The sequence below is a fragment of the Anthonomus grandis genome, chromosome 9, assembly GCF_022605725.1.
Source record: "Anthonomus grandis grandis chromosome 9, icAntGran1.3, whole genome shotgun sequence".
NCBI lineage: Eukaryota > Metazoa > Arthropoda > Insecta > Coleoptera > Curculionidae > Anthonomus > Anthonomus grandis.
The window spans coordinates 10939750-10966673 of record NC_065554.1 but is presented as its reverse complement, the minus strand read 5'-3'; the positions used below and the strand labels follow the sequence as shown (position 1 = coordinate 10966673).

The window sequence follows — 26924 nt, the reverse complement described above, 5'->3', positions numbered from 1 at the left end:
TATTACATTTGTACTACCTTCCCCTACCTTATAAAGGTCGGTACGCCAATGAGTCTGACCAAAATGATGAAGAATATTTCAAGGTTTCTAAATACGATTTAAAAAAAAGGTATTTTAAGCTGAAACTTTCCGAAAAAAATTAGAATTGAATTATTACTAACTTTTATGCTACCAGTTCCTCACACAGCATTGGCTAAGAAGTCTATAATATACGGGAGCATTAAGATTTATAATAATTTGCCGTTATATTTGAGAAGATTTACCTCCCTAAAACTGTTTAGAAGAAAGATAAAGCAGTTTTTAGCTGATAAGGCCAATTCTAGGAGAGCTTAATATATAAGACTTATTTGTTAAATATTTTTGTTTATGTATTACTTTTTATACAGGGTGTTTCAAAATTCACTACATATGTTTTAAGGGCGTATTCCTGAGGTCAAAATAAGACTTTTTTTCCTATAAACATGGGTCCTAAAATGCACCCCCTTCAAGCTACAGCCATCGCAAGAAGTGTACAAAAAATCGATTTTTTAAAACTGTCTACAGTTTTGCATCAAATTTAACGAAATTTGGAATACCCCCGTTATTTTAGGCGGTCTATTTACTCTTTATCTTAAAAAAGGCGTAAAACTAATTTTAAGAGGAAACTGAGGGGTGCACACTTTTGACGGCCAAAATTTTATGTGTACATAAATTTTTTTTTTAAATTAAGCTACACCAAAAAATAGACCATATAAAAATTTAAATTTTTGGTCTCTCGCATTTTTTTCATACGACTATTAGTTTTTGAGAAAATCGCCGGTGAATAAAAGGATAGCAATATCGTAAATTAAAAATCAAAGAAAAAATTTAGAAAGTAGGCTGTGTTTCGCAATTGTTGACATTTTTATTTTTAAGGTTTTAGTAGTAGGCTGTGAGTATTTGTTTTAGACATTTTTTAACTTGCTTGACATTTGGTGTAAAATAAATTTACTGTCATTGTTGATTTTGTTTAATTCCAGTAGTTTACTTCCCATTTTAGATTTAAAGTGTAGTTTTTATGCCCATGTTTTATTTCTAAATGCTAACATTGCTAAAATAGAAAATTAACGTTATTCATTCGAACATTTTGCAGACATCCATTTTGTTTATGGTCTTGCTGATGGTAACGCGTATGAAGCTCAAAGATTGTATCAGTTAAGGTTTCCTAATCGCCGACTCCCGAATGTACGAACATTTTCAGAGTCACATCGGCATCTTAGGGAATACGGTAGTTTTCGGACCCCCAGGAACAATGCAGGCAGACCGCAACAAGCACGAAACCCAGTGACAGAGGAGCAAATTTTGAATACCATCGACGACGATCCTGGCCTAAGCACCCGAGAAATAGCTCGGAATTTGGATGTTTCTCATGCAACTGTCTGGCGGGTTTTGCACGAAAATAGCTTGTATCCATACCATATTCAAAGAGTTCAAGCTTTGCTACCTCAAGATTTCCGAAGGCGCTTACAGTTGCAAGGTGGTTACTTCAGAGATGCGCGAGAGATAATAATTTTTTATCAAGTATTCTATTCACAGACGAAGCTCATTTTTCGCGGGAAGGGGTGGTGAATTTTCACAATGTGCAGTGCATGTTTGGGCAGCAGAGAATCCGCACGAAATTAGGCAATCTCACCACCAGGAGCACTTTAGCCTTAATGTATGGGCAGGTTTAGTGGAAGATGAGTTAATTGGTCCTTTCTTTTTTCCTAGAATTTTAGTTGGCGACACTTATTTATTTAGACTTTCTACAGCACCATTTAAATGGTTTACTAGACAATGTACCTTTAAATGTGCGAGCGAACATGTGGTTTATGCATGACGGTGCTCCCCCTAATTTCCGTATAACAGTGCGGGACTATTTGAACTTTGTGTTTCCTGAGAGATGAATTGGTAGAGCAGGCCCAATACCATGGCCTCCACGCTCCCCGGACTGCAATCCTCTGGATTTTTTTTCTGGAGATATGTAAAAAGCCTCGTCTATAATCCTGGTCAAGTGCCTTCGCTCGAGGTCCTAAGGCAAAGAATTATTGATGGCTTTGAAACAATAAGAAATACTCCCGGAATTTAAAGCGAGTAAGACAATCTATGATAAGACGAATGGAGGCTTGTATTGCAGCGGGGGGTGCGCATTTCGAGCACTTTTTATAAAAAATATATTTGTTTCTCAGAAGTTTATTGTTGATTTAAAAAATAATTAATTATTATGTTAATAAATGTTAAGTAATTTTTTAACCAATTTTTGTATTTTTATAAACCGTCATTCTTTAATGTAAAGAATTGTTCATTAATTTATTGAAAAAACCTCAATAACAAAGTTTCAACAATAGCAAAACCAGTCTACCTATTTATTGTTAAATGTCGTGCCGCTTAAAAAATTTCCTAAAACAAATAGTCACAGCCTACTACTTAATATTATCTGTTTAAATTTTAATTATTACGTTATTGGTAGCCTTTTATTAATCGATGATTTTCTCAAAAACTTTTCGTATTATCAAAAAAATGCATGAGACATAAAATTTAGATTGTTGTATATCCTATATTCTGGTGTAGCTTAATTTTTAAAAAAATGTATGCGTACATAAAATTTTGCCCGTCAAAAGTGTGCACCCCCTCAGTTTACCTCTTAAAATTAGTTTTACGCCTTTTCTAAGATAAAGAGTAAATAGACCGCCTAAAACAAACGGGGGTATTCCAAATTTCGTTAGATTTGATGCAAAACTGTAGACACAGTTTTAAAAAATCGATTTTTTTTACACTTCTTGCGATGGCTGTAGCTTGAAGGGGGTGCATTTTAGGACCCATGTTTATAGGAAAAAAGTCTTATTTTGAACTCAGGAATACGCCCTTAAAATACATGTAGTGAATTTTGAAACACCCTGTATTTTATGTTGATCCATTGAAGCTATTTCTATCCTAATATTTGTTTTTATTATTTTTGTAATTCTTAACATAGGTATAATATATGTAAATAGTATATAAAATATTCTCTAGTATACTATGTAAAATCTATATTGTTGGGACGATTTCATAATTATTTACCTGTTTTATTGGCTATTACCTCACTATTTTAGACTAAAAAAGCAATTTAGAAAATACTCATATAGTCAATTATTGAAAACAAGTAGAAAATAGACTTAATTTACTTTTTTAGAAGAAATATGAAGTTAAATATTTAACAATACCTTTCGTTATATTTAATTCAATCTATTTTTTATTTATTTATTTATTAACGGTATCCACCAATTTTACAAAAATAAAATAATACAAAAGATACTAATATTAATACAACTTAAGCTAGATAATAGTAAGACATAAATCAATCAAAGTTACAAATTAATTTAAAGAAACCTGTTAAAGTAACAAGTCACTAATTAATTTAAGAGAACTCCTAAAACTGCTGAAAGAAACGTGCAAGTCAAGACTATACCTATTGAAAGAACGTTGCATTCTAGTTATATGATTATGCTGTCCATAAGAACTACTATCAAAATCTACATAGAAGAGTTTTTTCAGTCTAGTCAATTTTTGCGCACGAAATTCAGCCTACTTAAAAGATAATCACAATCAGTCATGCCAGATATTAATTTAAAAATAAAACACAAGTCTGAATTATTACGCCTTAACTAAAATGGGTCCAAAGAAAGAACTGACATGACCGACTTGTAATTAGTATGACCATTAGCTAATGGAACCTTAAGTTTAAAAGAACAATTTCTTAAGAATTTATTTTGGACTTTCTCAATATTTTCAATATGCGATTATAAAATGGAGACCATACGGAACTAGCATGCTCCAAACTAAAACGGACTAACGAACAGTCCAGAACTTTATAGACAGAGCGTGAGAAGTCTTGACTACATCTAGTTATAAATCCTAGATTTCTATACGCTTTCTGAAGTAACTTTTCAGCATGAGACACAAATGTCAAATTAGAATCGAAAATTACTCCGAGATCCCTAACTTTCGCTACCCTTTATAAAATAGTGGAACCTATACTATAATCAAACAGTGTAAGATTGCGCATCCTTCCAAAACTTATTGAATAACACTTCGGAACATTTAAATCTAAACCATTAAGGTTGCACCATTCACAAAGATTATGCAAGTCATCCATAATAATTGACTTTGAACATTTGAATCAATAGACAGAAACAATTTTAAATCTTTAGCCAATAAAGTCCAATAATTCTTAAATACAATCATTTACTAATATTTAAGAAAGCTCATCTATAACCAGTAACTCTAAAACTTTTGCAGATGGAAATATTTCAGAGTCCAGAGTTAGTTGTAATGCATTGGGACTTTCCGATGTTTAAGTCTCTTAATTTTTTAAAACACAATCACTATTGCATAATATGTTGCTCGATATGTCAAAGCTAAAAGTCAACATGAACTTTATTGTTTAAATATAATATAGATACACAAAAGGTGTTATTCGCGTGAAACGATCTTCCATAACACCATATATTTAAATTTGCAATTACGGTAACGCATAAAATACATAAAACATGCCAGCCAAATGTTTGGTAACTTGTTGAAATTACATTTCTTGAGTATATAGATGGGATTTCCCGTAGATCATCATATTTCATAACTTTGGGATATCCCAATATTGACTTTTTTGTTCGAAGAAGCGACCAAAAGTCCTAGTTATACACTAGTTATACCGAATACCTTGTTGAGCCTCAAGTTTTTTTTATAATTATTCACAGGTGGTAGTATAATAGCTACTGGTAATAGCTTCAAATCTGTTTGGTAAAAATATTGTATGTGTATTTGTTTTTAATTTAAAACTATCTCGGTCTTTGTAAGGATTTATATAGGAATTAAAAACCTATTTTAACAAACTAAATCAATACATAAAAAAGAAACCCTGGATGAAACTATGTCGAGTCAGAACCATTTTAAATTATTATAGAATATCCCAAAAATAGTTAATAGTAATGATAAAGTTATTTTCTTTAACTTTATCATTACTATTAATCTAATATCATAATATAATCACGAATAATTTAAATGCATAAGCTCAATGCGTCCGCCATTATTCTCAAAGCAACATTGGTATCCCCTTTGGATCCTCTCCATACTTGGAGTTATAATCTGGTTTTCTTCATTTGGTCTATTAATTTGGTTCTTAAGGTGGTCCCAAAGGAAGGTATCTAAAAGGAAAAGATCTTTCGATCGATCTTCCTCCAGGAAAGATTCTTCTAAAAATTTCTAAATTTCATTTTGAACTAAGTTATGGTTGCATGAATTAGTTAGAGGTTCATTATAAAATATTGGACCCAACATTTTATTGTTTTTACACACCAAACATGAATACAACTTTTTTGAAATTTAATGGTTTGATTTTTTTTTGGCAATTTCTGCAACCCAATATAGCTTTATAAACTGGATTAGTAAACTGCGCAAGTTAAACTTTATTGAGCCTCATAGTTATCACTTTGCATTAAACATGTATTTAGAATTATTTACAGGAACTAATGTAGAAGGTAGTTTCAAAACACCCAGCTGTTTGGTAAAAATATTGAATGTGTATCTGTTTTTTAAATTTAAAACCATTGTTATAGTAACTCTATTAGGTCGATTTCTTTAAAATAAATTATTCAAACTATATCTCAAGCAATAATTGAGGAACTTGAAGAAATGAAAATTAAAGCTTTCCGTTTTCTAACATTGAGAAATCTCTCATGATAGGTGCATCTCGGTGTCGTAAGCGCAACATAACTCTTAGCCTGAATCCAGATTCATACGTAATTACGGATCCGTTGGGACCACGTGATTGCTATCAGCCAATAAGAAACCCGAAAGGTTTCACGTACCTACGTGAAGGAAAACACGGAAGGATAGAAGTTGGTTAATTCGAACTTTAGTCCGTATTTTTGGTCCGTTGTACTATTTGTTTTTTATTGTTATTTTTGAGTTTTTACCAATTTTTTTTTTTACTAGTTGTTATTTTGTACCATTCTTTTTAGAATGTCGAGTTTGGGTTCGACCCCGGGTTCCACATATTTTAAATGTGACTATTACGGCTTTTTAATTAATAGTCAGTGCCAAAATTATTTGGAATACCAAGGTTTCCTAGTATATATGGAGGAGAACCAGGGTTTTACCTTCGAGCTTTGGGCCAATGAGAACAATATTTTAACATTAGTGGCCAAAAACACAGCAAATTAGATGACGAAATGTTGGTTTCATTCATTTATGCTAGAAAACCTCTATGGGATTGTGGGAGGTCAAAACAAAACACCAAAAACTAGTAAAAATATAACGTCATTTTACGGATACGTTTGTCTCTAGTGGATGAAATAAAAGTCACGGATAGGCTTAACAGCCTCACGTATCCGTAATTACGTACCAATGTGGATTTAGGCTTACACTAGTCCTCCGTATTCCATCATACATTTTTACAACGCGTCGTTCGTCACTTCGTTCGCACCTTTCACAATAACTCCAATATATTGGAACCGAGAAAGTTTTCATAGCTGTTATGCCCAAGCATCAAAAGCCACTGATTTAGGTTCAATTTTATCTGCTTGTAATTGACTGTTGATGAGTAATTAACGCCGAGCATTTTAACTTCAATGGTAGATAACATATGATGTAAAAACAGCAGAGAGGCTAAAATGATCCCTGTGGAACAGAGCTGCAAACAGGATTAAACTGTAGCCGAGTCGAGATAATTAACACCCACTCAATGGTGGTTTTCTGTATAGCGTGGTTGTCGATTCATTTTAATAACGATATTTTCCTTATCCCTTTTAAGAACATTCGTATATAGGATAATTTTTTTTTACTTCAGGATGATGTCTTTTATTATACGAGAATATTTCAGAGTGGGTAGAATGTCTGCTAATTATTCGGTCAGTTCAGTTTCAACCTGTTGACAGGGGAATGAAACTTGATTAATATATTAATTATAGCACAACCGACTTTACTCAAGCCGCGAAATGATTACATCGGCAACATGCCTTTCAGATCCGTTTTCATTTCAGTTCTCATGGGACTTAATGGGGATCGTTTGAATTCCTCTTTTAAATTTGAGTTTTTAAGTAAAATTTTAAGTAAATGGAAAGGAAAGTGAATGTAGTTATTATTAAGAACTTACTAAGGGTTAGTGACATCTCCCAGCCAGTGTCGGTGTGTTATATACTATAAAAACAGTGATAAATGGTTATGAAGATAAACACCTTGTTTGTAAACAGAAACAGGTGAAGCCGGCTAGCTTCTTAAGTGGGTCATTGTGCTATTTATCGATTTTCAAGTTTATTTTACATATCACTTTTAAGATTTTTGTGTTGTGCTCTTATCTGTGTGATTTGGGATTTTTTGTGAATATCTTGTATTCCACTAAAACTAGAAGCTTATATTAAAATAATTTCACAATAATAACACTAAACCTAAGAGAAAAAAAAAGATAAGAAGAAAAAAGTAAAACTTGAGTCCTAAACTATGTCCCGATGCTCGCTCAAGCAACCTCCTAATTTCCTTAACCCTGATATTAAATATATCTACATCTTCACAGCCATTTAAGACATTGTTACAAATCCTTAACATATTATTGATTGAAGATGTAGTATTAAAATTATTTATATAAAAAAGCTCTTTATTAGTTATTCGTAATCTAGTCTTTGGTATCTTAAAAGAAATGTATTCAATTAGATCACAGCTCAAGTATTTAACATTATTTACAATGAAATATATAAAAATGACTGCCCGATTCTGCCTTCTGGTACAGAGCATCTGGATGTCAAACGTTTTTAACATTGCCTTGTATGACACCATATATGGGTATTCTTTGTTCTTTCTGACATACAGAAATCTTAAAAATCTTTTCTGTACTTTCTCAATCATGTCTGAATGTGATGATGGTTCAGGTGAGCCAGATAGTAGATGCATACTCCATATGTAGCCTAACAAGGGCATTATAAAGTCTAATGATAGTGCTGACTTTAAAATTTTTAATGTTTCTTGTTACAAAACGCAAAGAACGGTAAGCCTTATTAACTGTTTCACTATAGTGACAATTAAATTTCATATTGGTCTGAAAAGTTACTCGCAAATCTCTAATAAAGTTTTTTCTAAGAATTTTGGTACTATCAATATAGTAGTCTTCAAGAAAATAGTTAACTTTACGATTGAAAGTGGCCACAGCACATTTTTGAACATTAAGGAACATCTTATTAATCTTGAACCAATCAATCACAGAACATAGGTAATTTTTTAATTTTACAGCATCTTCCTTGACAGCAATAGTTTTAAATAGTTTAAAATCATCAGCATACATCAGACTTACAGATGAGGAGACACAATCAGGCAGGTCATTATTAAAAAGAACAAAAAGCAAGGGCTTAGCTTGCTACCCTGGAGAACACCTGAGGTTGACATATATTGATCTGATAGACAATTACCAATCTTAACCACGTTATTTCTCCCAAATGAATAAGATTTCATGAAATTACTAGCTTTTTTAGAAAAACTAAATCCAACCAATTTATTTAAAAGCACACAGTGATCTACCTTATCAAATGCCTTCTCACAATTGGTGTATAGCACATCTAACTGCTTCTTAGACTCAATTGCCTTAGGGATTTGTTCTGAGAGGATACACAGATTTGTCACTGTGGATTTATCATTAACAAAACCATTCTGACACTTGTTAATTTTATGTTTAACATGTTCATATAAATTATCATAGAGAATATTTTCAAAAATTTTAGATAAACAATTATGCCTAAGAGCCAAGGTTAATGCTTTATTCACATCAAAAAATGTAGGTTTCGTTTTATTTATAAACATATTTGGAGGAAATCTGGTAAGGAATACCCATAGTATTAGTAAGTATAGGTAAATCTATTAGCTTTATTTATATATATAAATTCATTGAAGAATTTGTTTGCCTTTTGAAACATGCCAAGTCCCTGCTGTGTTCCCGGCTGTAAATCTAATTACAAAAGTAGTTTAAGAGCAGGGGAGGCAAGTATTTCTGTGTTTGGCTTCCCTAAAGATGAACAACTTAAAATTAAATGGCTAAAAGCCATACCTAGAGATAATTGGGCTCCTACCCCATATTCTGTGGTTTGTGCCAAGCATTTTGACTCGAATGATATTATCCGTGAAGATGATTATCTTTTACCTGATGGCACATCCACTAAGATTAGAGTTAAAGCATGATTAGTTTGCTAAACAGTGCCTCTTCCTAGAAAAAGTCCAGACGAAAGAAATAGTGAACAACAAAAACATGAAGAACTTTCCAATGAAGCCTCTGAGCAACTTGATTTCATAACAAATTTTCAAGGTTTTATGAGTAATTATTGCCAAAAATATTCTAATATCTGACCTGTGGAATGTAAAAATTGTTGGGGATACAAAACTATATTTCTATACTTTAAATTTGAATGATGCTTGTATAAATATTATTAGTAAAATATCATTAGACAGCGACTACTTTTCATAGACCAAATAACTTACTTTAAAGCAAAAACGTTATTGCCCATCAACTATAGTAATGTCTTTTATGTTATATATTATATCCCCTTGCGCATATGAATTGCTTAGAGATTATTTTAATCTACCCACCAAGAGGTACCAACAGTATCTTTCTTCTAATTTTAATGTGTCACCAAATTCTGACTTAAATAAAACTAACGACACCACTAATTATTTAAACATTGTATCCATTTCTTTAGCACCGACTGAGAAAGTTGTTAATTTATTAATTGATGAAATTTATATAACTAAAAAACTAGACTATAGGGGAAAAAGTCTATTAATGCATTTATATAATTATTAACGGCGCCTATACATATTTGAAGTAATAAATCAATCACATAAATAAAATATTCTTGTTGAACTTACCTAATAAGCCTCTTCTGTTGTTCTACAGTTATTGGCATGGTCTGTAGATCTTGATGCAACTTTACTTGCAAATCAGTAATACGTTTTTCGATTTCATTTAGCGCGGTTTTAAAAATGGGAACGTCAGTTTTATGAAACAAGTTCTTCACCCTGATGTAATCATTGATCACGATGTCGTAATCTCCCTTTTTAACGTTCCTATCTATTACACATGGTAAGCAAAATAGAAACCGGAACCTGGAATTAAACAAAAATAAATTAAGCTTTATTTTAAAACAACGTTAAGTTTCGTCACCTTGTTAAAACGTTTAGTGCATTTCTTGTCTTTTCAGCTCTATCTTTCCTATTTAGGACGTCATCAAACAGTTTTCTGGCTTCATGTTCGGATTCCTTAATGGCCTTTTCCAGTTTCAAGGTGGGTTCGTGTCCGAACTTTGGTAAGTCCGCTTCGTACTTTTCTTTAAGGTTTACCAGGGTGTCCAGTTGGTCCATGACTGCGCCTATGTTAGCTTTGAGGAAAGATAATTGACCCTCTTTTTGGCCTTGGACTTTTCGGCGTAGGTGAACTAAACCTGAAAATAAAGAAAATATATAATTATAAAAAAATATGATTTATAACTTAGATTTCAAAAATTCTGATAAGAATATAATAGTATAAGAATCTCGTTCTAACACCCCAAAGGAAAGTTAAACTTACATCAATAAATGTCTGGAAAACATAAAAAATTATTTTAAATACAAGGTAACTTCCAATTCATAGAAAAAGAGATTACTTTAAGAGCTCAAGAATTTAAAAACTGTTCAAACGCTTGAGAACCAATGAACATTGGCTTCATATAAACGGTTGAAACTTAAACCGAGTTCAAATGTCAGGAATAAAATATAAAAATTGCTCTAGAACCTGACGTACCTCTAAATTATGATTTCAAATTTTCCAGAAGACATACGAATATTAAATACATAAAAGCATTAACCAAACTCGAAGTTCGAATCCGATTTTGTATGAACAGCCGAGTTAAACCACAAATTTTTAACATTTTAGTATTTCATAAAAAATTGTTCCCATTGTTACTTAAGATGAGGAGGCCAATATTAACTTTAAAAATTAATCTTAAAAATTTTGATTTCGACCAAAACGTTCAAGAAAGATTCGTTGTTAAAGTTGATCTCAATTCGTATTATCTTGTATATTATTTATACGTGTTTCGTCCACCCAGGTCATCTTACAAATAAAAAACGGCATATTTTTTGATTTAATCCCTATTTTTCAAGAAATTTAACATAGCCAGTCGACTTCTTTAGCGAAAATCGTATTAAAAAAAATAGTAGTAGTTTTTAATTGTAAACATTTTTTATACCTAATTGAAGCAAATAATGTCACAATAATGAAGAACAATAATAATAAAATACCTATTAAGCTTAAACCAAAATAAAATATACAAATTATTTGCCCAGATATGACGATAACAATACCTATAATTTACAGCATTATTTAATATTTAAAACAAATTTAATATAGATAATATTACATTAAAAAATTTAATTCAATAAAAAAATAAATGAAATACCTCATAAAATATTTGCATGAACAACAAAATACCTAGTGTTTTTAATAAGAGTACTATATGTTCTCCTTTACTATTTATCATTTTTATCAACGATATAAATAAGTGCTTTAGGAACAGTTTCTTTTTGATTTTTGCCAACGATATCAAGTTTTATAGGGAAGTAGTTTCTTCTTTTGATCAAGTTTTATTACAGAGTGACTTAGATATGCTCAATCAATGGTGTAGTGCAAATGAACTGTTTCTGAATTTGAGTAAATGTAAGTTTATTAGTTTCTACAAGAAAAATAAAAGGTTTGACTCATTTTACAATATAGAAGGCCTTTCTTTTCAGTCATGTAATATTATTAAAAATCTTGGTGTTTGGTTTACTTTAACACACATATAACTAATCTGGTTCTTAACTTCTTTGTTTTGCGTAATTGCAGTGAATTTTCTGTTGAGACCTGTAATAGGATATATATGTCTCTTGTTGTGTCACAGTTGGAATATGCATCAATGATATGGTCCCCTCTTTACACAAGTTGTTGTACTGACCTAGAAAGAGTCCAAAATGAATTTATTCGATTTTGTTTATATAAGCTTGGTATGAGGATTCTCAACGATCACATTTATGATGATGCTCGGAGGTTGTTGGACTTATCAACGCTGAGGCAAAGGAGAGTTTACGCTGATTTAGTGGTCTTGTATAAATTGGTGAATGGTCAGTTAAACTGTCCTGAACTCCTTGGTGCAATATCTTTCAATATACCATCTAGGAATTTTAGGCATAATAGATTATTCTCACTACCATTTCATAGCACTAATTATGCATCCCACTCCCCTATTGAACGGACACAAGTTAAAATATTGGGCATTGCTTTACCTAGTTTTAAGAGGCAAATTAAAAGTTTAATCTAATTTCAGTGTTTAAAGATTTATTAAGTATCATTGGATAATATTAATAATATTATTATTATTATTTCTATTATTATTACTATTTTTTTGTTATTTCCATAACCTGGTGCATATATGCATAACCAGAAACAAACTAATAGCTATAATAGAAAATAGCTTATGTAAACATCAAAATCTAACACCCAGAACTAAAACAGGAATTATTCATTTGTTGCGTGCGTGCCTTAATTTAGATTTCTTTAGGTTTACTGATAGATATAATAGAATGCTGGATGGTTTACCAATGGGTTCTGGTCTGTCTCCTCTACTGGCTGATATGTTTATGTCAGATTTTGAAGAAAAACTATCTAACACACAATACAATCTTATCAACAAGATTTTAATATGGAGACGGGTTGTGGATGATATTTTTTTAAATTTGGACAGGTTCCAAAGCGGAATTGCAGAAATTCCACGTTTTTCTCAACTCTTTAAATCCGAAAATTCAATTTACGATAGAAATAGAGTGCAATAATAAATTAAATTTTTTAGATCTAACTATTAATAGGATAAGTAGGAGCTTACAATACTCCATATATAGAAAATCAACACAAACCGACAATGTCATTCCTGCAAAATCAAACCATTTCTTTGGACATAAACTGGCAGCTTTTCACGCATTAGTTCATAGACTCTTTACGATCCCTCTTTCACCTTTGAAATTCTTAAAAGAACAGAACACTATCTATCAGACTGCAATTAACAATGGATACAAAAAAAAGTCTTTAATAGATAATTTGATTAGAAAAAAGTTCAATAAAATATTATTTCAGTCCCTCTCTAGTGAGCCCCTTGATCAAACCATCCATTCTTACCAACCTCCGAAATATGTAAAAATTTCCTTTATTGGTCCGATTTGTTTAAGAATAGGTAATTTACTTAAGTCCTTAGACAACAATATAAAAATTGTGTATAAGTCCTTTCAAAATATAAGAAATCTTTGTTCAAGATTAAAAGACTTTGTAAGCCCATTTGAAGGCAGTGGCGTTTACCTCTTTTCATGCGACTCTTGTCCAGCCATATGCTGGTCAAACTGGCAGAAATTTCAAATTAAGAATTAAAGAACATTTAAATTCTCAGAAGTCGCCTAATGATTAAAGATCTGCCTTTGGATTGCACTTAAGAGAAACAGGTCATTCATTTAATACAGACGACAATTTCAAAGTTTGGCACAACCTTAATAAAAGCAAAAAATTAAATATATTAGAAAATCTAGAAATAGCAAAACTAGAAATAAATACACAAGTTAATTGTCTGAACGAACCTATTAACGCCCACTACCGAGAAGCGGCCAAAATTATAAATTTATTTAAGTAGTTTCCACATTCCTGTGAATTTACTGTTTTTTAAAATCTGTTTTTTAAATTCTGTTAACCGCGTTTAATCCTAGATGTCTCTATTAGTAATAGTATTAAATATCTGTGTATAATGTAGTACCCATGTAATTTTTTTTTTAAAACCAAAATCCGTTATTGTTTGTAAATACGGTGTGATAACATGTTTTTAGTTTGATGTATTGTCATGTTATCTTGTGCGTGCCGTTTTTTAACCTTTTTGTGGACCTTTTGTAATAACATCATGTAAGTTTTACTATGTTTTTAATTAATTTTTTAGTTTAATAACAACATTTTATATTCTACTTACATAGTTTTCCCTTGACAATGGTTTAACAACCGAAACGCGTCGGGATTCTTGAAATAAAGATTGTGAAGTAAACAGGACCCTTCGTCTATTATTTTGCTTTTGGGTTGTGGATTAGTGAATTGTTATTGATTAATGTTGGATCTTAATTAATAGTAAATGATTTGATATATTTTTATTTATTGTTAATGGTGTTCAAATATTGGGCTAATATAGATTGTTATTTGTTATTGTTTTAATAGTTTATATTACTTGTTGGAATGTAGCAACATATCATATTGATGGTATTATTTTTGTTATGGAGTGTATTTAAATTTCTTTGTTTTGTAATGGGGTTAATCCCGTAAATAAATAAAGAATAGTTTATATGTCTCCTAACTGTTTTTAAATGATCGACACTTAGGGAGTTTTGACGACAGTTCTCGTGCTGGGTTTTTACAGATATACGCTATCGTTGATATGTAGAGCAACAAAATTAAATTTTGTAAAAGTTAAAAGCAGCAAGTAAAAATTTTTATTATAAAACATTTATATTTGGTCTTGGCTATATATTCCTTAGCATAAATATCCACACTTTTTATAAGCAACATTCTTATCTTACACATTTTTTGCTGTGAGGTTCCTAAGAAATCAACTATCTTTTAACTCCCTTTTAAAATTAAATTTCGATCAATCCAGTTCAGCTATAGTTCTTATCAGATACAAAATGCCAAGAGGTATTTATTTATCCATACAAATAAAACAAAAAAATCTTTTCAAAAATCAAAAAGTTTAGGCAAGAAGAAAAACGTTAACGTAAATTTGAATAAATCAAAAGTATCGAGGGCTATTTCCAGTTTTAACAGTTAGTTATACTTTAGAAGCAGTCCCCAAGAGTGGTAGAAGATGCAAAAGTAGTACCGTTGATAGAAAAATTAAAATGCTTTCTGCTAATGAACCCTTTATGAGTGCATCCTGTATAAAAGGAGAAATTTCTGAAGTGTCTCTGTCTGTAAGTACCGTAAAACGGAGACTAAGAGAAGCTGGTTTATATCGGAGGAAGTCAGCAAAAAAGCCCTTTATATCTAGAAAAAATAGAAAGGCTAGACATCGCTTTGCTAGAGAACGTGTAAATTGGTCTTTTCAAAAATGGAAAACGGTATTATTTTCCGAAAGTCGTTTGAAACTTTTTAAATCTGATGGAATTTCTTGGGTGAGGCGACCGGTAAACGACGTTTAAATCCCAAATGTACAAGAGCTACTGTGAAGCATGAAGGAGGTGGAATTGGGTGGAAATGGTCCACAAGTAAAAATAGAGGAAATAGTGGACCGTTTTGTATATTGTGGCATTCTAGAAGAACGCATGCCTCCATATGCCGAGGATAACATCAGTTTGAGATAGACATTGCTTTCGTTTATAGAAGCATATTATATTTTGGAAACATATCAAGTTGCCAAGAGTTTGTCGAGGGACTCCAATGATCGATTTCGTGTTTGTTTTAGGACTTCGAATAATTTGTCTAAATCTCTAATCAACACCAAAGATAAAATTCCCGTCACACACAGATCTGGTGTTTACAGACTAAAATATTCTCACATCGCTACATCGGACAAACCGGAAGGAGAATCGAGACGAGAATCTCAGAAGATAGGAAACTTATTGAAAAGATTTAAACTTATTAAACCGATTTATAAATAATACCTCTTCTCCTTTCGCCAATCATATTATTGAGGCTGGACATAGGTTAGAACCTGAAGCGCATACCAAAGTGCTCCACGGTTGTCAGAAGGGTTTAAGGTTGGATCTTTTAGAAATCCTGGAATTAAATAAAGCCATCAAATCACCGGTTTACACTTGCATTAATGAGCAAACTAAATTTGAGAGCAACACTTTTTTTAATTCCTTAAGTCCTAACAGTAACGCTAATATTTGATTTGACTTATTAACATATTTAACACACATTTATTTATTTATTTACACCCTATAACAATATACTCCGATGGTTCTCTCTCACTCGCTCCCAGTACTGAGTGGAAATCTACTAATCCGCGATTGTTCAATTTTGTTGTAATTTTAACTGTTTACTAGATGTCGTGCAATGTAACATGTAAGTATTATTTGTTATTGTTTATAATTTGTGTGTGTGTTAAGTAACTGTAAGTTTTTTAAAATTTTCCGATTTTAGTCTGTATTTTTTGATATCATCTGTCAGAAAAAAATTTTCGTAAATGTTTTTGAACTATTTGTAATATATTTTAGCGTCTGATGATAACCCTACTAACTTTTTAATCTAAAGCTTTTATGAAGAAAGCCTTTTTTAAATTAAAGTTGATAGAGCACAGCTAAGAAAAACATCAACCACATCTAAGTTTTTCGCAATTTAGAAAAAAAATAAGAACTTTACATTTAGTCGTATAAAATGGTAATAATGTTGTTTGAAAGATATTGTTAAAATCTTTCAATTTTAATACTTTCAATACCTTTATCTATCATCCGCCAAAGTGACTTCGGTTTAGAACATAGCCTAATTTTGGACGATTTTTAACGACATCGACTTAAACATCAATTGCCAATGCCATAACAAAACAAAAATGATTCTATTTTATGTTCTATTTTGTTGTATAAAAATTATTCTATCTTATAACTACACGGAACATTTCATTGATGTTCCCATAGACCACTTTAGCCTCTCGACTAACGTTACCTTTAAGCTACGATATCTTGTTGTAGACAAAAACTACATTAAAGGTGGGCCTATATTTTTTTACTGTGGTAATGAAGCTGATATTCTCGTATTTTATGAAAACACTGGGTTCCTTATGGATATCGCGCCCATATTCAATGCGCTAGTGGTTTTTGCTGAACACAGATACTACGGTAAATCGATGCCTTTCGGTGCAAGTTCTTTGAGTTCTCCCGAAAAGTTGAGTTATCTTACCACTTCTCAGGCCCTTGCAGATTTTGTAGTACTGATAGATTCATTAACCAAAGAGTATTATAAAACAATGATATCATCTGACACATATCCAGTTATTGCTTTTGGAGGGTCATATGGAGGTATGTTAGCTGCCTGGCTAAGAATGAAATACCCTCACATTGTTCTTGGAGCTATAGCAGCTTCAGCGCCGCTTCTCCAAATCAACAATTTAGACATTTGCGAATCCTTTTATCGTGTAGTAACCGATGCCTATAGACGTAACGGAAATTGTAGCTATCCGATTAAAGTCTCTTGGGAAGCTATTAGAAATATCACAAAAACGCCTGAAGGAAAAACAGCTGTAAGTGAGGTTTTTAAGCTATGTAAGCCAATTAAAAATGACGACGATACTGACAGACTCATTGATAATATAGCAGATACATATGTAACGCTTGCTATGTTAAACTATCCATATTTCACAGAATTTCTTACAGCATTACCAGCCAATCCCGTGAAGTCTTTCTGTGATAAGCTAAAGAGTTTTGATACTGTAAACACTTCTTTGGATCTTTTAAAAGCTATATCAAGTGCCCTGGAAATTGGTACCAACTTTTCTGGAACTATTAAGTGCAATGATTTTACTACACCTAGTAATGCAAATCAACCGACGGACTATGCCTGGGATTTTCAAGCTTGTTTCGAACTTATAATGCCTTTGTGCTCCACAGAAGACATTATGTTCGAATTCACAAACTGGAACTATGAAAACTACACCAAAGAGTGCATTAAACGTTATGGAGTGATACCATACACTCCTGAGTCAGTTCTGGTTAAGCATGGTGGCAAAATATTAAAATATGCTTCGAATATCGTATTTAGTAATGGGTTAAATGATCCCTGGTATACCGGTGGAATTTTGAAAAATATTTCAGATAGTGTTGTGGCGATTTTGATACCAGATGCAGCACATCATTATGATTTGCGTGGTTCTAATCCGGTAGATTCTAAATATGTGATTGACGCCAGAAAATTTCATATAAAACAAATTAAAAAATGGTTAAATATTTAGCTTTTTGTGTTTAAATTTTGACAGCATGGAGTGTATGCAGAGTGACGACAATTACTTCACTTTTGAACAATGTAAAATTTAATATTTAGTAAATTTGATGTCTACTTTGGTTGGTTTAAATAAAATGCTTAATGTGGCCTGCCTTTCTGGATTGGTTGATCTCTTCAGGGCACCACCATGGTAAATTTTAAAGAATGCTTACTAATTTTGATATTTAACACGTTTACATTGGAATAAAAAATAGTGGTATAGGGGACACAGAGCCACATAAGTGAAAAAACTACCCAAACTGTTATTTCATCTTATTATTATTAAGACATTTTCTCTCTTTGGTTTATATAATACAGTTTTATTCTATTTTCCGTGATTTCTAGGTATATATTGCTCAAGGAAAAGTCATATATACATATATATATATCTAATCTTTTTTATTTATTAACTTTTTCTTCATGAGTTCTGAATAATAAGTTTTTGGCCTTCTTTGATTAACTAATAATCTTAAGTTTGGTCACCTTAACGTTCGTACACTTTCGTTTTGATCACCTCTCGGATTTGATTATATCAGCTGGAATTGACGTTATGTGAATTTCTGAGACTTGGCTTAGTGATGATCTTATAGTTTTTCAATTCCAACTTATAAGTTATATGTGAGGAATAGGGGAGGCAGGGTTGCTATATATGTTCGGCAGTCTCTTGAAAGCTCTTTAACCTTCCAGGATTTTGATTTATCCCTCGACCTGGGGTGCTTATTCGTTAAATTACGTTTGGAAAGGGAACTTTCTCTTGTCGGCTCATTCTATAGGCTAATGGGAGATTTACGTCATTGTGTTTATTGTTTTGACGATATTTTATCCCTTGCATGTTCGCAATATGATAATATTATTATTCTCGGTGATTCCAATGTGAATCATTTTTCAGACAATATGTTGTTGGATTGCTTTTCTGCACATGATTTTGGCCAGGTAATAAATGAGCCTACTCAAGTAGCAGCTAACACATAAACTGATTGATGTGATTTATTTTAACGAACCCACAAATGTCGTACGTTCTTATACTCTGAATGCTGATTTAATTCCGATCACTATACAATAGTTTGGGACATCAGAATGAGGGTTGAAAATGAACAAATAAAATAAAGGTCTTACCGCAATTTCAGGTTTTTTTGACAAGAACGATTTTCTTGCTGATCTAGGACAGATAAATTGGGGCAATATTTACCATATTTATAGTTTGGTTGAAAAAGTCCAATTTTTGTCCAGCAACATTTGTTCAATATTTGAGACACATGCCCCATTAACTACCTCAAGGATTTCTAAACCTTATACTCCATGGATTACCGAAAGTGTTAAACTCTTTTATCATCTTCTATAATGCCTTTCATGCTAAAATCAATAGTCCGAAGGACTACTGCGACCTTAGACCTATATCCATTATTGCAGTTTTCAGGGATTTGCGGATGATACGCAAATTCATTAGTCTTTTAAAGCTGGTAAACAAAACAAAGGTAAAAACACCAAGTCACGGTCTCATCAAATCCGTATAATTTTTTTTTTAAAAGCTACACGTGTTTCGCTCCTTTCGGAGCATCATCAGGCCTAAAAAATACATTAAGATATTTTTCACAAAACAAAAAGAACGCTTTTAAAACTCACTACCTAGACCTACACAGATCACATTGCAACTAACAACAAAAGAAAAGCTAGGGTAAGTTAACAATTCCCACCATAGATAAAAATATATGCTTAAAAAAATAAAAAAATAAAAATGTAAAATGTCACCAGTGGGGAACGATCCAGCAACCTTTAGATTCACAGGCGCGCGTCTAACCCATAGGCCACCAAGTAACATGATCAAAAATGGGAAACAATCCCAACTATACTAATATGTGTGAATATAAGTAAACAATCTTCACAATAAAAACTAAAAATATCTAAAATCGAAAAAGAAAAAAGAAGAAAAGACTTTTTAAGAGAGGTTGTTATAAATGAGGTGAGGTTCAAACGTGAAAATATCGTTCACACACACAAGGACAGGGCTCTTCTTAGCTTTAGTTATTTCCATTTTTTCTAACAAGTCCAGTTTTTTGCCTTTTGAGCACTCATGCAAAATATCCGCTCCCTGAGTTAAAGAAAAACTATGTGAGAAGGCCAATAAATGATTTGCAAACGCCGATTTAGTTTCGATCATGTCAGTATCCCTATACCTGTCCACCAAACTTGTATGTTCCTTTATTCTGGTGGAAATTTTTCTCCCCGATTGCCCTATGTAAATGGCATTACAGTCATTACATCTTAATGAATATACCCCTGATTTTGAAAAGAAATCTGCCTTATCTATTGTACTAACTAGCAGTGGCGAAGCGTACGAGTAGACAAGGTAGACACTGTCTACCCAAAATTATCCAGTTATTTGTCATTAATTTATCACGTAATTATTTCATGTAATTGTTGAATTAAAATTTTAAAAAATAACACAGAACGTAGTCGCTATTCTTAAAATTATTATATAGTATCTAAACATGATTAATCCGAAGGCGCGCTCCGCCTGCCGCACCGATAAAGATAAAAATACAGGGCTGACACCCAATTAATGTATACGAGCCCCAGGAAGACACATTGATATTTGTCTTCCGAAATTTGGAGCATATCGAACCAAATACGCATCAAGCAGGCTACAGAGGTCCGGCCGCATTCAGCCTATTAGGTATGCAAAATTTACTCGCGAGGAAGACATTCGAGCTTTTGTCTATCGAAGTCGACCAGCTATTTTATTATGCTGTTGAGGGTTATTGTTTATGGACACGCTTGATCTGGTCGGCCACAATACATCTTCAGTTTTGTCTGCATTTGGTGGGGGCGCGTGCTATAGTAATTTAATAATTAGTATTTTTATTTTCTGGTGTATAGAAAAGGTTTTTTTAGTGGTTATTAATATTGAATACACATTTTTTTCTAATTAACAATTTTTATTGTTTGTCTACCCGAAAAAAAAGTTCACGCTTCGCCACTGTTAGTAACTAGTCAACTAGTTAGTAACTAGCTGACTTTTTAAACTGTTTGTAGTTTTAAAAGCAATTGTAGATTTGTAGACTTGAAAAACTTTGCAAGCTGAAAAGAAATATTACCAAAAAATGACATTGATCTAAAAAGATGACTATTTTCATTATTAAGATGGATTAAGTTGTAAGTAAGTTTGTATTTATTATAGAATTTAGAATAAAGGCGATTAATTATATCAAGTGGAAAAATATCTTAATGTATTTTTTAGGCCTGATGATGCTCCGATAGGAGCGAAACACGTGTAGCTTTTAAAAAAAAAATTATACGGATTTGATGAGACCGTGACTTTGTGTTTTTACCTTTGTTTTGTTTTCGTTTGGTCTCTTAGAGAAAAAATGGATGATACGTTTCTATTTTAAAGCTGATGATGTATTGGGGAGGTTGTAGTAGAATAAAATGAAGATTTGTCGTGTGTTTCAACTTTCTCGTCGAGCAATAATTTGAAATGAAATCCTAGCAAGTGTTCTGCAATTATCAAACAATTCTCTTCAAAAAATAAGAAAAAAATTGTCTTGGATAATTTAAATCTATTTGTAGCGGGTTAGTTATCCAGTTAAAAATAGTTGATAATAATAAAAATCTTGGTGTAATTTTCGAGAAGGACTTGAGATTCAAAATGCACGTTTCTGACGCAATTAAAAAATCTTATTTTGCGCTCAAACCATTGTACGCTAGTAAGTTTCTACATTATTCTATACTATCATTAACTAAAAAGTAAGAAAGAAATTATGCGAATCTTTAGTACTTCCTATTATGAACTACTGTAACATCGTTTATGTTCCTTGTTTATATAAATTCACCCTGTATCGTTTGCAGAAACTTCAAAATTAGTGCTGTAGATTCATTTTTAACTTAACAAAATATATAGTTTCAGAAAAAATTTGTACTTTTGCTGTGTGGATGGTTGCGTGTTTCTCTCTTTATTTTTATCAGTTGGCCGTTTTTGGGCATCGATTGCTTGGTCCATCTTCCCCTGCTTACCTTCGTGAAAAGTTCAGTTTTCGAAGAGGTGTGCACGGCGTCAATCTAAGATGTATAAGTAAATTATCGGCTCCTCGTTATCATTCTGCCTTGTTTCACAGATGTTTTCTTCTACTAACTTCCAAATTCACTTATTCACACATTTCTGGTTTTAAAATAAAATCAACATCGCATTTTCGCACGTTACAGATGATCTCCTGATAATTTAAAGGGAAAATATGTACATTTTCTTTTTTTTAAATTTTATGTCGTTGCTTATTTTCCAACTCAAAATAGATTTGATGAATCTCTGGGGTTTCCTCTTATTTTTTTTCTATAACTGCTATCTATGTAGTTTGGTATATATTTTTGTTTATGTAATTATCGGTTAAATTGATTAGCCCTAGACTAGACTTCGCCTTTGTACTTTTCGGTATAATAAAGACGTTATTTCTTTATTTATTTATAAAAATAAAAGTTTTAGATTTAAAATTTTTTCTTATAAGAAACATTCAAACGAGATGAATATTATTTGATCTTAACTGCTTCAAATTCACCTCAAAAGGATCTCAACTCATTACTAATTTAGCAGGGAATCTACCTATTCCGTTCTGAGAAGGTTTTCGTAAGTAGAAAACTAAGTTATATTTTTCACTCCTGAACAATGTTCCAATACCAAATAATTTAAAAATGTGACACTGTTAGTTTAAATTATTATAACTAGTTAATGCCACTCCTAATTAACCATGACGATCTGAAGAATACACTAATATTAATACCAGAACACATTTAAATTTAGTTGACTGTTTTTTTGTAATACATCATATTTTGCTAAGGTAACAATTTAAACACCAAAATGAACTTTTTACATTTATGAACAAAAATTTCAATTTCTTACCAGCTTGTAGGTCATTAAAACTAGTAGCATGATGATTTTCTAATAAAAACCATCCTGGAGCAAAACCATCACTAGTGATGTCACCATTTTTTCTAGGGTAAAATTGAAGTAAATCATCCTCTGGAATCTTTTTCTCAGTGTCCTCAACAGAGAGACCCAAAGGATCTTCCTGTTGGTAGCTGCTTGGTGATAAAGAATGCCTGCCCCAAGAGAACAACTCTGTTTCCTCAACCTTAGTAAAGATAATTTTTTACATTGATATATAAAAGTACATTTTTTTAAATACTTACCCAGACTGCACTCTCTTTCATTGGACCAATAGTAGCAATATGGTAGCCTTTAAAGGTAACATTACAAGTTCCTATTCCTCCTGATCTAGTTGTCACAATGACATCACCTAAAATAAAAATTTAAGATATCTAATATAACAATTTAATTTTGTTTTATATAAACTTTACTTATTTTGAGCATTACTTAAAATTTTGTTAAATAAAGAAACCAAGAGAAAAAAGATACCAAAAAACCACTTAAAGCACAACAGTATGCAATTAAATAATATGAAGGACAGTCTAAGCCTTACTGTTGTTTTCCCATTCTATAAAAATGTGGCAGAAAATCCGTGTTAAGTTCCGTGTAATCCGTGTTAAGTATCATTATTATTATTTTCTCAATCTAAACTAATTGGAAACTGTTTGGCTGTTTATAATAAAAAAGTTCATATAATTGAGACTCTCTCTTCATATGAAGAAGCATATGCTTCAAGCTATAAGATCACTATAAAATGACATATTTTTTTTATCAAAAGAAGTGATTTTTGATTAAAAAGTGGTGAATATTATCAGAAATTAATTTCTGTACAATTTTCTTCAGTTTGGACCATGACTTATGAGATGACCTTGTATTAACATATGCCAAAAAACACATACTTGTAATAAAGACTGTAATTTTAATTTTTCAAGTAATTTTTAGAAACTGAAAAGAAAGAAAGAAAATGTGCTATATTATGTAAGACAAAGTCGTGTGTACAAGCATCCTAAAAGCTAAAAAAATTAAAAATTCATAGACGAACCAATACATATTTTAAACTATAAAATTTAAAAAAAAAAGGCTTAAAAATAGGTAAAACTTCTGCAAAAACAGAAGTTTTAATTAATAAAGTATTTTTAACTTGGTTTTGAACTTTTTAATATCTAATGTTTACCTAATAGGTAGAGGACCACAATTGTAAATTTTTTTACTAAGGTGTATGAGCGAGTTTCTAGTACCTAAGGGAGGATGTAGGGATTGGTAGGGGAAAATCATCTACTGGACAAGTCAAATGACTAGTGTTAAAAGAAGGTTTAGGACATTTATGAATAAGAGTAGCTGTTTCCAAGATAAAAACAGACGACAGAGTTAAGATTTTTTGAGATATCGAGAGGGGTTTATGGGAATCTCTTAACCAAGGAGAACATGTATGGTACAAAAACAGGTATGCTTTTTTTTAATTACAAAAATAATGTTCACTAACCCCTTATTAGTTAAGCCCCAAAACGGCAGGCCATAATGAAGATGAGATTCAATAAAAGAAAAGTAAACTGAACGTGCAACCACTCCTCCCAGCTCATGTCTTGCCATTCGTACTGCAAAACCTCCAGTGTATAATTTTGATGCAAGATTTAGGATATGACCTTTAAATCGAAGGCGACCATCAATGGTAATACCAAGGCACTTGCCGTTTTCTTTGTTTTGCAAGAGGGACTCTTCACTAAACATCATGCCCTGAACGTCACACTTAAACCCCATAACAAAGGTCTTACCCTTATTAAACACAAGCCTGTTTAAAGCACACCACCCCAATAAAATCTTAACACCTGAGCTCTAATGTAAGCAGAATCCTTATGATAGTCCACAATATGGTAGTATCATCAGCAACTACCATAACTGGTGGAGTGTTCTAAAGAACAAAAACTATTGCAGGAAGATCTGGATCATCTTTATAATCAGTCTATTCAAAATAAACTTGGCTTAAAATATAAGAAATGTTAGTATTATAGAATCTACCTATTCTATAAATAAGTAGCCACTAATTACTTGGCATCAACTATTAAAGATTTGATGTAAAGCTTTCTGAACACATTAACTTTCTTTCCATTAAGACTTCAAAATGTAAAGCAACTAAATGGGATAACTGCCGTTTAGTTCATTTCAAGTTGAGTCTAATTCTTTATTCATGGATTAGTCACCCTACTTATAAAATTAATTTGGAAGAGTGGAAATAGTTCAACATAAATTCCTGATTGTACCTATTAAACTGGCATTATTATTCCAGATTTCCATTATTATTCCTACTGTTATCTAATAAGCCAAATCAACTTCAATATCAAGTTACTTTTAATATTTTATTCCAGAGAATTTATGGTGTAAATAATATGTTGGATAAATAGATATATGAACTTAATAAATTAATTTGATGCAGTTATATTTAATATACAGTTATGTCAATTGAGAAACCTTAACTTATTTGCATTATATTGGTTCTAATCAGTGTTTTATTTTATTACATTTGTTATATGTATATCTATGCAGAGCTTTATAGTCTATTGAATATAAGGTCTTATTTTATGATACTTCCATTTTTTCTACATTATGTTTATTTGTATGTAGTGAACTAACTCTTAATAATTTTGATTAATTATTATGCATATATTGGAGATTTCACATAGGAAATAAAATTGGAGAAATGAAACCTATAGAACAATTTTAAGTATATATAAGGGACTAATAGAGTCAATTCTTAGCTATGGAAATTGTATTTGGGAAACAGCAAATAGTACTGCTTTAAATATTCTTGAAGTCACACAAAACTTTGTATGTATCAGTATTGCAAAATTGTACATTAAATCTGTTATTAGACTTCTGAGTGATAAGGACATTAGCATGAATCCAATTAATCATTCAATTTCAAATAGGTTTTCTCAAAAATTGTCTTGATCATTCCAGGACACTACAAAGCAATACATAAAAGTTTAGTTTTCATGGCTCCCAGAATGTATAATGCAGTACCTCAGGAATTTAAAAATAAAATTCTATAAAATTAAACTTGCTGGATCTTGAAAAACAGATATACTTGCATGCATTTATGTAGCAGCAGTAGTATAACTTAGGCAAAATAGCAAGCTTTTTTATTATTTAAAGTGTAGACACACACAGAACTTCTTAAAACTAATTGTGGGTCTAGTGTATATTGAATATGGAAATTTATTTTTCAATATAGTGAGATTTTATTGTTATTATTAGGTATTATTATCTACATAATACAGAGTAACAGAAAAATAAAACAGTTGAAAAATAAGTTTTGTAATGGAAAAATGCATGTTTTATATATTGGTGAATTTTTAAAAATGTTTGTCCTGGAAAAATTAAATTAAATGTCTTTCTTTCTTTAATTTTCCCAGTATTGCCAAAGAATAAGAGTATTGAACACATTGGTGAGTCTATTTTCCAAAGAAAGTTGATTAAATTTCTGCAATAATAATAAATGTTTTTAGCATCTATTTGGATAATATCCATACTTTTTGAAAAACACATTTCAGGAATTTATAATAATAATGATGATAAATCACATTCCTTAATGTGGTTTATTAACCAACTCAATATTGTTATCTGGAATTTGATATGTTTCACTATAACAACTAAGTCTTTCACACACTTTTAGTCTTGTTAATTAATACTGCCAGTACAACATTTTTGTTAAGAGTTAAAGGCATAGAACACTTTTTTTCATTAAAACCAAAATTACATTACACCAACTTACAAAACTTTCTAAATTTCTTTGTAAATGTGACAATTGACTATCGAATAACCTACATAATATAATATTATGTCAATAGCAATTAAAAACCACAGTGGTCCCAAATCAAATCCCTGGAGAATCCCAGTGGTACTAGTAAAAATATTAGACTTATCACCCTTGACTTTCACATATTACTGTCTTAGTCAGTGAAATAAAAGATTTTAAGTAATTTTAATTAAAATATTTGT

General features: G+C 31.5%; 3 protein-coding genes across 4 annotated transcripts in view; 2 read left to right on the top strand and 1 right to left on the bottom strand.

Moving 5' to 3' along the window:
* Window positions 1–26924, top strand: part of LOC126740142 (SANT and BTB domain regulator of class switch recombination-like) — a 76315-nt gene that overhangs the window by 47594 nt on the left and 1797 nt on the right. The window lies entirely within an intron of this gene.
* Window positions 1–26924, bottom strand: part of LOC126740141 (exocyst complex component 2) — a 30573-nt gene that overhangs the window by 2765 nt on the left and 884 nt on the right. Inside the window, exons 1-5 of one of the 2 annotated variants that reach the window (XM_050446061.1) lie at window positions 26751–26769; window positions 23192–23298; window positions 22902–23133; window positions 10172–10448; window positions 9877–10113 (exon numbers count right to left, since the gene is read on the bottom strand). In XM_050446061.1, coding sequence (XP_050302018.1) covers window positions 9877–10113; window positions 10172–10448; window positions 22902–23133; window positions 23192–23212 — 767 coding nt within the window. In that variant the 5' untranslated portion in view covers window positions 23213–23298; window positions 26751–26769. Of the gene's footprint in view, window positions 1–9876; window positions 10114–10171; window positions 10449–22901; window positions 23134–23191; window positions 23299–26750; window positions 26770–26924 lie in introns of those variants that run through there. The other variant, XM_050446060.1, reaches the window with a different exon arrangement.
* LOC126740143 (lysosomal Pro-X carboxypeptidase-like) lies at window positions 16559–18002 on the top strand. The gene has a single exon (XM_050446066.1). It carries the CDS (start codon window positions 16590–16592, stop codon window positions 17982–17984), a length of 1395 nt encoding a protein of 464 aa, XP_050302023.1. The 5' UTR covers window positions 16559–16589; the 3' UTR covers window positions 17985–18002.

What these genes read in the sequence shown, in the direction of transcription:
- LOC126740143 (XM_050446066.1), top strand. Translation starts at nt 16,590, where the DNA reads ATGATTCTATTTTATGTTCTATTTTGTTGTATAAAAATTATTCTATCT.